Raw genomic sequence first — 12,881 nt, forward strand, 5'->3', positions numbered from 1 at the left:
TTTCAGGTTGCTAAAGTTAATGATAGTATTAAAAAACTTAACGTTAATTATAAATAAATGTCTAAAGTACATTTAAGTTAGTAGTAATTAGTTAAGTCAAAAGATATATTACTCCTCTTAATGCTATTTGACGGTGGAAAAGTGGCGGAGACTTTTTCACCATGTTTTGGTTTTTTATCAAGGATGTTGGACTTCATTTGTGACAAAACTCAAGACTGTTTAGTAATGTGGCAGAAAAGTTGTTTAAATGTGAAACAAGTTTACAACAACAACGCCTTAGTCTCAAACAAACAAGTTGGAGTCGACTTATGAAGATTCAATAGACAGGTTTTATTTTATAATGGCTGCTAGTCTATCACAACCCTCCTCTTTTATACTTGTTTGAGATCGACAACGTGAGCAAGCTCGCACATGCAAAGTTAAATGTGATACAGTACAAGTTTAGCTCAATTTAATTTCCCGATTTAATAGTCTTTGTTAACTGAAAAAAACTTAGAATTTAGAAGATGATGTTTCAGGTGACTAACTGGACCATTGCTAGCATGCACGCGTAATTTTAATGAGTGCAAACGTTGTTGTCCTTTGCTGATGACATAATCGCCTTAGTGATTTACACAATTCATCAAATCATGAGAAGCTTTCATTTTTATCTTTGAGCCACACAAACTCCTTTTTTTGCCACTAGATATAGGTCAAGGGCTTATGTTGCCTTTAATCATGTCACTAATAAGGTAATTATTGGTTTAAAAAAATCTCTATGACAAGTGTCACTTAATAATTTATCGCAAGTTAAACTATATTGATAGTGTATTATCTCATGGTAGATCTAGAGTTTCCTCACTTGGTTCATCTGAACCGGGTACTTTCAACACGGAACCAAAATTTATGTGTAATAAACTAAAATTGCATCAAATGGTAAGTTTGAAACTATAATTTTAAAAATACAATGAATTCAATGCTACGAAAATTGCATCAAATGGTAAGTCTGAAACTATAATTTTAAAAATACAATGAATTCAATGCTACGAACTTTGAAGGTTGAACCCATAAAGTTTAAATCTTGAATCCGTTTTTGTGTTATCTAGTGCATCATAGTATTGGGATTAAACATGGAGTTGTCCAACTCAGTATTGCTCCAAAGTAGAAGTGTTATGGGGGCAATGATTGAAATGGCCCAAATTAAATGCCAAATTCTTATTTGTAGCTGGCAATGGCTGTTGTGGTTGCGTGGTTGGGATCATAATGGGATCTGCAAACAGTATAGATTTGAGGAATTGCAAAGTGGCTCTTTTTCTTTTTCTTTTTCTGAAGCTGTTACTTTGACAATAAAAATGTACTTACAGATTGCAGGCTTTCTCCCAACAGAAAACAAAAGATTAATCTTAAAGAAACAGTCGTTTTTTTATGAATAACTAATCTGAACTATGCTGTCTCTGCCATTGAAAACAAAAGGGTGCTTACTTACATAATCTACATAGCTTTTTCTATTGTCATCTCAAATGCCTTTCCTTTAAAGTCTCACGCACCACCAACACATCTTAACATTAACCTATAATAACTACTCCCATAACTTCTTAGTTTAACTGATCCACAATCAATAGTAATCAAAGAATTTTAGTAATATATTTGATGTCTTATAAAAAGTTAATTCCATTTGCACCTGGAGCAATACTAATTCTTCAAACTCCAAGTATATTTTCCGCACAACTGATGCTGTCCTTGTTGTAGCTTGTTCGCATGAAAAATTTCCGTTCTTGCACTTAAAAATGAGTAAAACTTGCATATGATAGTGAAAGATTTTACAAAATATGCCCTTCGTTCTTGCTCTTTCATTGAAGGGTTGGTAAGATTTTGGACCTTAGAGCATCTCCAAGGCTGCTGCATTTCTCCAAAATGTAATCAGTTTTTGCCAAAATGTGGCTCCAATGCTTCCCATTTTTTGCTGCAAAATGGAGATCTTCATTACTATTCCTCCTTACTTTATTATTATTTTTATTATTTAACTCTTTTAATTTATCTCTTTATATATATCTAATTATGTTTATATAATATCTTTATAATATTAATTTTACATCTTAACTTTGGCGTATAATTTTGATAAATTAATTTTCGTGCATTTATTATTTTTATGTAAAACTGTAAGTTAATTTTATTACAAGTTATAATTGTACAAAAAATAATCATCTCAAAAAATGAATGGTGCAAATATAAAATATTAGATGTTGCTAAAATTGAAAAGTAAAAATTGAAAATACATTAAATTAAAATACATAAAAATTGAAACTACGGTAAATAGCATAATAACTTAGTAGGGACTTATATCGTTTCCAGATACACCAAAATCATTATAGTATTGAGTGAATGGGGCCGAGGATTGTTGTGATTGTGACTGTGAAAATTGTTGACTTCTTTTATACATTATTCGTTGTTGTTTTTGTCGCAAAAATTCACGACGAGTCGGATCGACAATAGAATCCACATCAATCATTAAAATTTTATTTTCTTCTTTCAATTCTTTTAGTCTTAGTTTTTCTTTTTGAACAGTCAAAACTTCTTTTTTAATCTCAGTTGCATTATTCATCGCCTCAACAATCCGATTATTTTCTAATTGGATTATCTTCATATAACCTTCGTCGATTTTTCTCTTCATTTTTGCTTTTTTCACCCCACTAGGCCATTGTGATGATGTGGAATCACGTCCAACAACCTCATTTAAATTTAGTGAAAATGATGATATGTTAGGAGATGATAGATAGAGTGAATCAGGGGTAGGATTCTCATACTCTGATGATATATTAGCATAGCCTTGCTTTCTTAGTTTTTTTCTTCCAAGATCGCCATCGTTAAACTTCTCAAAATCCTTCATTATAGCCCACACATGATCAAATTAAAAACCCTTTTTGAAATTCGGATCTTGCATAAGTAAAGCTTTTGTTTGTGTAAGCTGCAATATTTAAAAAGATTAAGGAAAACAATAAGTAAATATATATATAAATAAAGTATAAGTAACTACAAAATAAATACTCACAATATCTTGCTCAGAAGCACCACTATGACGCAAATTTTCTACTTGACGTACACATCCATTTAATTCTTATTGCCTTATCAATCATTTACCATAATGTAGTATGTATTTAATTATCTTGTATCTCAATAATTTTACCTTTATTTGAATTATCCGTTAAAATATATAATCTATAATATTTGCTTACAAATTATATTATTTAAAAATTTATGGTATAAAAGAAAGGAATATAAATTATATGTGATGAATATTTTAAAAAGAAAAAAAAAGATAGAATTTCTTTAATAGAAACAAGAAAATAAAATTTAAATAAAAGATAATATAATATTGAAGAGAGATAAGAATATAAAATGGAATATTTTTTTTTAAGTAAAAAATGGAGTAATGGTTGGAGTAACTTTACTCCATTTTAAAGTTTACTCTAGAGGCCAGGGTTAGAGATGTGCTAGTGAAGAAGAGCAAGAGCAGCCAATAGGGATCTGAAACGATATATTTGACATGAAAAGGTTCAGAAGATTTAAATAGCTGGACCCACCAAAAAGGCTTGTTGCTGCAATGATGTGTACACAAAAGATGAAACCCCACAAACATAAAATTTTAACAAATTCAAAAGAAACAACTCGATAATGCTCTTTATTTTCGTCTCTTTGGTGCATGTGAGATACTTAAAATAAAAATTTGGCACATTTTCGATCGAAAAAATATCTATCAAGAGAAAAGAAAAATAAGAATTGATCGATGGAGTTATGAGAGTTGCTATACATTTCTTTAATTGTACCGTCAAATATCCGGCTCATACTCATGCACAAGAAGGATTAACAACTTTTAATACTTGGAAGGTAGAGGGTAGGAAAAAAACTCCGCTCATTCCTTTTAGTTTGCTCCAAGAAGGACTAGCACCTTCTAATACTTGGAAACTATTTATCATTAAACAACTTGTTTTATCTTTAATGATATGCTTTTGTAGTCATAGAAATGTCATGGCATATCTAAGACCACAATTTAAAACTGTAGGTGGCAGTACCAAAAATCTTTCTTAAAGTTTATACCTACCTGGCATGTTGAACAAATGAAAAAAAACATTCTCAAAATTATATCTAAGTTACGGCCATAAGATATGGGAAAACTTGTGAAAACACCTTACAATGAAGTGAATAGTTCTTGTTATTTGAAATTTATTCTTCAAAAAGGAAACTGGCGAGGCCATGAACAGGTTAAGATATTATGTCCACATTAAACCATTTAGTATCCAGGGAAAGTATTGCACATCTAGAAACACCAAAGCATAGAATTTACAAAAAGATGCGGCATTTAAATGACATGACAATCAGGAACATCAGGAAATAATAGTGCACGGCTGAAATATATACTGCAAGGAATTCAAGTGCCACCAACTTCTGAAAAAGGTGGTGATATTCTAACTGCACAAGTTGCCTACTCAGGCAAGGTCAAAAACATTCTCTGCTATTGTCCTTAGCTAATAATCAAAACCCAGCTGTACTCACACTTCAATAGTGCCAAGAGCATTCAATATCACCCAGGTATCAGCTTGTTGCCTCAGGCCAAGTACTTGAACAAGTTTGGGTTCTCTTTGTCCCTTTCCAAGTAGTCCCGGGTGATAAGATCTTCAATCCGCTTTTTGATTGCTTTGAAATCAGGCTACACACAAGTTTTATAATTTTAGGATAGGCACAATAGAAAATTCAACAATTAGAATACACGAACAAACAACTCTCTCCAACTAGAGCCCATATCTATATTTCAGGATAAAACTATTTGGGAGGCGGAGAAGACACTTGCAAAGAGAATATGATAAGATATTGGCAATCTTCGGTTACAAATTTTACACCTCAAAGCACAGAATTACCAGAACTCCACATAACCTACTATATATATATACCTCATAGTTTTGAGGCGGTCGAACATGCCGGCACTAAAGAAAATACACACATATATAACAAACTAGAGGTCATGGACAAAATGACAATTTCAGTAATTCCTTCGTAGACATCCTTCCCAGACAACTTGGGGGTGGGTGGGTGGGGGAGGCGATTATATGCTTATTTTCCCTCAAAACGGTCACTCCATTTTGGACTGAAATAACCCTCTTTTCACTTAACATTTTGATGAAGGGAGTGTTTAAAAAAAAGGATAGCAGGTCACAGAGAAGTCAACATCCTCCTGTTGCCCCTCTCTGTCATATTAGTAGGTAAGAAACGGACAATAACAGGGGGAAAAAAGGTACAGAAAAAAAAATCTAATAAAGAAACTGAAAGATTTCATTCTCGCAGCCTATATTAGATGGCCAGTCGAGCAACAGTCTCACTATAATGCAACCTTCAAAAGTCAACCATGCACCACAAATGCAAAACTAAGAGGGTAAATTGTACTTTATAAATCTTTCCCGATATTTTTTTGAATAGTCAGAACTAGGAGCACACAACAAGTGATAACAGTTGGAGATATTCGATCAGCAAACTGATCCCTAGGACATTGATAACTTGTTAAAACAAAATGAAAACAAATTTTAAGCAACACGCAATTAGATAGCAAGCAAGAAAAAATGGAATGTCCAATGTGGAGCAACAGTCGTCCATTTTCAAATTGAAGGTCATGGTCACCATTTAGGCAGGCCAAAATTATGTTTCTTTCCTAAATGGAATACCTAACCTGAGGAAATCCAAAAGATGAAGTGGCATACCTTAAACATGCGGCTCAATTGCTCAACACACTCGGACACGAGCTGCGAATGGGGAAGCACCTTCCGGCTCTTCATTATGCGCACAATACAAGCATCAATTGCATAACGTCTGTCCTTGTCAACATCCTCGACCACTTTTTTCCTTTCATCTACAGGAGGCAAAGGGATCTGGATGGTACAATTAAGTCATTGAGAAAAAGTGTCCCAGGTGCACATATAGGGGAAGCATCATAGCAAAATATTAGTAGCGTTAAACAGTATCTATACCCTAATCCTCCTCATTCTGTCAGTAAACTTGGAGTTGAATTCAAAATGATCTGTTGACGAAACAGTTCTACTGGTAGGCTCTTTAGTCAGAATTTTATACTTAGCACATGACAGGGATTGAAGCAATCTGACTAAGTCATCGTCTGCCAAATTTAACTGACTTTTGATATCTGAGTAACTCAATCTATCCGAAGCATTAAACAGTAATAGAGCAGCAGCCTGAAAATGAGAACATTAATCAATAACAATATTTGGTATCTGACAGGGGTGCTGCAGCGGAACAATTTCACAAACTGATCACCTGGTAAGTTCCCACAATCAGCTCAATAGTTTTTGGTTCAAACTTGCCATTGATGTTACATGTACCCAATGAATAAATCCAGGTCAATTTCCTGTGTTTCGTTTTTGTCTGATAAAATTCCTTGAAGACTTCTACACACTTCACCTGAGATACCAACAGCAAAGAGTAAATCATAAGTAAAAACAAAACGAGAAAAATCAAATCAGCAGCAGCAATTGAATTATTATAGATCTCAAGAGAAGCAGATCTCACCATTTCCACGGGGAGACTCAGATCAGAAGATTTATAACTAGGCCAAAAGCCAGTTGTAAGAACTGTGACAGTCAAATCTATTCCAGGATTAGCTGCCGAGTTGTTGCTGAGATATTCCTGAAAGTGGTTCTGATTTTCTTTCGCTAATGTCAAGTCTGTCACCTGTTTTGTTATTGCAAACTATAAGTTTCAACAAGATATTTCTCAGGGGGGAGATAAAATTAGAAGTAATACACACTCCTCACCATTCCCTCCATCTTTGACGTAAACTGCCCACCACACTGCTGCTTTAACTTTGTTAAGATAAGCCTTTCATGGTCGTCATTGGCACTTTTATCAAAAAGCAATCGACGAGAAAGCTTCTTCCTATAAAATTATGAAGACAGCATATACATCCAATGGTTAAAGATGTAACAAGAAACTAGTTACTCAGCCAAAAAGAAAAAGCTAGATGTAGCTTCCAACCTGTAGAACTCAGCAAACAGGTCTTTGTCACTGATATATGCTAGAAGCTTTACCACCTACATAAAACATAAACGGTTATGATGCTATAATAATAGCTGAAAGATTGACAGACCACCAGAAAGTGAAGCAGGATGTTGGTTAGTGCTACCTTATCCAATGTTTCCTCAATAGCATCATCACTAAGTTTTTCACTCCCACCCTTCTTAAGGATATTATCACAATAAGAAGCAAGGAGCTCTGCACTAGAACAGCCAGCAACAACTTTGTTACAGAAGACCTCAAATGCCTCTTTTAGAGCCTATAGAAGTTCAAAGGTTAGACACATCAGAAATCATATCCCAAATTATTCAAGGTAAAAAGCATAACTCCACAACAACAGTTGGATATACCTTGTGAAAGAGAGAGTTATTTGCAAAACAGTTGGTCACATATGCCATATACTTGTCATGCAGCTCAATAACCTTCCTAACAAATACCTGAGGAAAGAGTGGGGTACACACGGTTGAACCATCTCTGTACTATTACATAAAAATTCAAATTAAGTAAAATTTCAGAGAAGTGGATTTACCTGCTCCTGTGAACCACTGGAACTTTCAGCCTGTAGAATTACATAAACATCAGTATTTCAAAATGCACTGGTAAAGAGTTACTACCAAAGGAAAAACAATAACTCGCAAATCATAAGAACAACATGTGGATAACAACTTCACATATATGTTTTTATTTCTGCTAATGCTTTTTAATCCATTCAAATTCCTTGTTTTCTACATTACTTGATTATTTTCAAAGATTGGGTTGCTTAAGCATACTCCTCTTCACCTTCGCCTGTTTTTTCCTACTTATAGGACTCCCTGCACACCTAAGATGAAACTTTTCTCTTATAGTTCTAGAAGCATGAAAGTTATTAAAATAAGAAAAATGGGCCAAAAACCATATTGTCAAGTGAATCACAACATGAATTTAGCCAACTGACCTTGTTACTTGCTGAGTCTTCGGCCTGTTGCACCAAGACCATGCCTTCAGCAGTGACATGCTGCAAAAATATGTACCATCACGAAGTGTTTAGACACCCAAAAACCAAAAGAAAAAACAAAGAAACTCAACGAAAACCGTTAGATTGCTCAACAGACATAGAAGACCAATACCTGCTTAAACATATTTGCAACTGGTTCCAACCCTTTAGGGATTCTGTGGAATAACCTATACATTCGAGATAAATCCTCTACCTGACATGAACAGAGAGTGTAGGAATAAGGGATAAAACAAAATAATCAAATAAGATGTCAAATACATACCAACTATCAGACACCTAATATGGAAGGAATTAACACCTTATCGTCTATAAGCAGAGCTCGGCATCCAGAATGCTCCTTCTCAAGCAATTGATTGGTATATACAACCAATAACTCATTTTGAACTTTCTGCAGCACAAGTTAAGTCTCAACTTTGGAGGATAGATACAACTAGAGGCACATTTAACATAACTCGTTTCAAAACTGAACAAACTTAGCGAAGTAAATATCAGGTAAAAGGGAAATCAGCATATAAAAGTTATCATGGCGAGGACAGCATGCATTTATAAATGAGAACCTTATAAGGCTTCTGAACCTTATTTAAGTACTGTAAATAACAATGTCATGGAGTAAGTAAATAGCTACTGCAACTTAACAAAAATCTGAAACTGTTTACTTTGAAGTTCTAAATGGCTTTCTCCAGTAGTTAAGGTGCCACAAAAATCCTTATATTTCAATTTTTCAAGTGCCTCATTAAATTCCAATACTGACCTCCAGAAGTTTTGCCTCGCTGCTAGAGTGTAAATAATGAGACACTCTATCCTTCTCTTTTTTCAAGCACTCTTCTGCCTGTTTTAGGAATAACAGGTATTAGAGTTCATTCTGGGATATGGACACAACCAACTTATGCACTAAATGGCATTGCAGATAGGCTTTTTACCTTCAACATATAATCTGGACAAGAATCTTCCACAATCCAGTTTGATGCTTTTCGAGAATAATATGCGGCAGTATCTTTAAGCATGGCATCTTCAAAGTCATTTTCGTAGTACTCCATCTCCCCCATTCCAATTTCGACAAATATACCAAGCACATTCTTCAATAAAGCTCTATCAATCTGCTCACCCTCACGTTCTTGATCAATCTGATAAAAAAGGACTGTCAATGAGACCCTTATTCTTGGTGTACAGTATCATACATAATTGTGTAAAATGAAGAAGGCATGACACTTGCCAGTGCTATAACTGCATCTCTTGCTTTACTTTTCAACTCCTGATAAACCTATTATCAACAATCACAAAAGTAAATACCATGAACAACAACGATATGAAGAGTATTTATCCCAGAAAAATTGAAACATGAAGAAGATAAGTCAACCAAATATCAGTATATCAAATAAAATTCCTAAAGACTAACCAAATCACGGAAGCACGTCAGACCAACTTCATTAAGTGCTGGGAGTGACCTTCGAGCAATAAAATACCGATCAAGATAATGGAAGAACCGTGAAAGCCATCTGACCATAAGTTTATGATTTGCCCATCTTTTTACAAGCTCCCTCAGCATAAACTCATCATGCTTCTCTCTCAAAGAAGACAGAACCTAAAAAAGAATACAAAAACAGATGAGAAACTTGAATAGGAAAAGCATAGCAATGAGAAAACTCGATGCTAAATCAAGAAGTATTTTACATGGATTTGCACCATTTCACTGTTTAGTAAAAAACATACCTCAACATGTGATGGTATATGAAGTATAAGTTACACTAAATAAATCACCACAATAATATAGTCCATATATACATCTTATTCATATATTTAAGAAATTCTGAATTTTGTGATAAAATTGACATGGCAACATTTAACACACTTAGAGCATTATAAAGTTAATAAACATGGTCCAGCACACTTACAGCATCAACTATACTTCAACCCTAATGAACCATGCAACACAACTTGGTACAGATAAGTCTTATAGCCAAAGGTTCTTACTGTAGAATTGATGTATTCTTCAAAAGCTTCCTTGTATTTCTCATATAGCTGCTGAGAGTAATCATGAGGCGGCTTCTGTGTACACATGTTATAGATAGTGCTATTCTTCAAATTAAGGATAATCCAAAAAGAAATACCAGCCAAAAGGATGAAAAGTTTAAAGCAGAAAACATGATTTAGAAAAGGAAAAGTAACTCTAAGCACAAAGAAAGTTATGGATACGTGTAGAGCATCATGTACTCTTCAGAACTAAATGAATCTGGACTCCCTTCTAAAATTATTTTTAATTTTGTGATTCCCTTCTGCATGAACTCCCATCCTTCCTCCAACTCAATAGTCTTCATCTGGTTCATCGTCATCTCTGATAACTCTTGTAACAACAATCTGCATATTGAGCAGTTGGAAAACCCCCCACATTAGTTTATCAAGAAAGAAAAAGCCACATTAACACGACAGTATATAACTAATTTGTAAAAGCCAATCCCAAGCCAAGCAATAATCTATTAAAAAATATAATTATTTAACTTTTAACCGGGAAAACAAAATAAAAACAAATATGATCACATGCTTCGCCAGCAATTACAACAATGATTCAAGCACAAAATAGTTGTGAACGGTTACGCCATAACTTGACTAGTTTTAGTCTGGACATTACAACAAGTATTACATTTATTTTATCACAACGAGTCCGAGCCCCTCACCCACCCACCCCCCACCCCCACAAACAAACAAAAAACAGCATAGGCTCGCATATCCCCTTCACCAATCATATGCAGCATTCGATGAAATCAAATATTTAGAAATATAGTCATAGATTTTCAGATATATTAATTCTTTTCTGCTTAAACAACAAATTAGTATATACCATCAGAAAGTCAAGCGATTATGGAAGCAAATAAAGAACGTGTAATATTGACATGTAAAAATCACTAAGGACAATGATTATATATCGAAAGCAGAAAAAAACATTAAATTACAATTCAATAAACTTAGTGTTTTATGTGAAATCATAGGACAAAAGAGTTAGGGTTAGGGTTTGGGTCAAAATTAGAGATAGACTGAAAGGAAAATACATAGAGTGCGATGAGAGAAAAAAAATATACAAGCGAGAGAATAACAGAAACATACAGTTTGAATCCGTCAGAGAAAGGGAAGACACGAGGAGATCGCTGCAGAGGAGCAAAGCTACGGCAGAGGAGAGCAAAGCCAAACTTGGAATAAAAGAAAAAGAGTTTTGAGGAAAAAGAAAGAGGGAGAGAGAGGACAATTTGAGGCAGAAATTGGATACTTATAATTTGAGTACATTTGTTGGTTTTTTATTCGGGCTTAGAAGATTTTGGGCCTGAGAGATAATCGGCCCTATATATGATTTCTCTTTATTATTTGTGTAGTTACAACTAGTAGTAAAAATTGCACGGGGCGCCTATTTGGTCGCCCCATTTAATCTATACTTATTTTTTTTTTAAGTTTTAACCTATATCCTCTTTTTAAACAATTTCACACATCTTTCTCCTCTTTCTCCTCCTTCGTTTTCTTCTTCTCCTTCTCCTCCTTCTTCTTCTTCGGGTGACAATGATTTTATATGATGGTTGTGAACATATTTTAATGTAGTTTATGATGTTTTATAATGGTGAGTTGTTATGATGATTTATTTTTTACTATTGCTTAGAGTTTCTTCTTCTTTTTTTCTTAATTGTAAAATGGGTTCATTAGATTTATTGTTGTTTTGACAAATTGATGACTGGGTTTGTTCCTGGTTATATTTGGAGGTTATGTTTCAAATTTGAGCTCATCTAGAATAGATTTAGGTATTAAATCGTAAATTGAATTATTATAATTCGATGAACAAATTTCTGTTTCTGTGCAATTTGCACTTCAGGCCTATTTGGCCTTAAGTGCATAAAAACGTTGGTTGCACTTCAGACCTTTTGGCCTTAAGTGCATCTAAAGTGCAAATTTTCACTTCAGACTTATTGGCCTTAAGTGCATCTGAAGTGCAATTTTTCACTTCAGACTTATTAGTCATTGGTTGCACTTCAGAGCTGAAATTTATGTACAGACTTAGAACTTCAGCTCTAAGAATGCTAAAGTTCAGCTAATATAAACAAAAACTCCAGCTCCTAAAATGCTGAAGTTCAGCAAATACAAAACAAACTTCAGCCCTAGAATGCTGAAGTTCAGCAATTACAAAACAAACTTCAACTCCTAGAACGCTGAAGTTCAACAATTACGAAACAAACTTCAGCTCCTAGAATGCTGAAGTTCAGCAATTACAAAACAAAAATTTCAGGCAAAACATGATGTAGTTTTATTGAGCTGAAGTTTGACATTGCACTATGAACTAAAATTTGCGTGATTGCCTTTGCAAGTCAGGCCAAACTTCAAGCAAAAATATCTGAAATTTTGCTACACTTCAGGCAAAACATTCTGAAGTTCAAACTTCAGACATAAATTTTTGCTACTTCAGGCCCGTATGTCTGAAGTTACCCGAAAAGTGGGTACGCTTGTATTTTTTTTTGCAAAGCGGGTATAAGTTAAAAGTTGACCCAAAAACTGGATATAGATGCAAATGCCCCAACCAGTACTCTAACTCCATGATATTTAAAACTTTTAAAATTAATTAAAAAATTACTTTATATAAATAATAAAAAGAAAGGAAAAACCATCAAAAACTAATAATATCATACATGTAACATTATTAATTTCTAACGATATCTATACTATATTAAAAGCACGAAGGTCTTTAGCAAAATGTTGTTCGTCTTTTTTACCCTTTAAAACAGCTTTCACAATAGACAAAATTGTAATTTAAGTCACTCTCCAAATATTAGGAATTAGTATATATATATATATATATATATATATA

At 33.9% G+C, this 12,881-nt stretch overlaps 1 protein-coding gene across 1 annotated transcript; it reads right to left on the reverse strand.

Moving 5' to 3' along the window:
• Positions 1-4,273: 4,273 nt before the first annotated feature.
• Positions 4,274-11,259, reverse strand: LOC107783701 (cullin-1-like). Its single transcript, NM_001325369.1, is given in 23 exon segments — positions 4,274-4,684; positions 5,727-5,894; positions 5,994-6,212; positions 6,295-6,438; positions 6,547-6,708; positions 6,792-6,912; positions 7,012-7,067; positions 7,160-7,309; positions 7,401-7,457; positions 7,460-7,487; positions 7,580-7,609; positions 7,985-7,990; positions 7,993-8,005; positions 8,008-8,044; positions 8,157-8,237; positions 8,343-8,432; positions 8,796-8,873; positions 8,965-9,168; positions 9,258-9,305; positions 9,441-9,626; positions 10,016-10,115; positions 10,238-10,399; positions 11,144-11,259. Coding segments are annotated over 22 exon segments (2,217 nt in total). The 5' UTR covers positions 10,375-10,399; positions 11,144-11,259; the 3' UTR covers positions 4,274-4,582.
• Between the last annotated feature and the right edge of the window lie 1,622 nt (positions 11,260-12,881).

Source organism: Nicotiana tabacum, chromosome 22, assembly GCF_000715075.1.
Source record: "Nicotiana tabacum cultivar K326 chromosome 22, ASM71507v2, whole genome shotgun sequence".
NCBI classification, from domain to species: Eukaryota; Viridiplantae; Streptophyta; class Magnoliopsida; order Solanales; family Solanaceae; genus Nicotiana; species Nicotiana tabacum.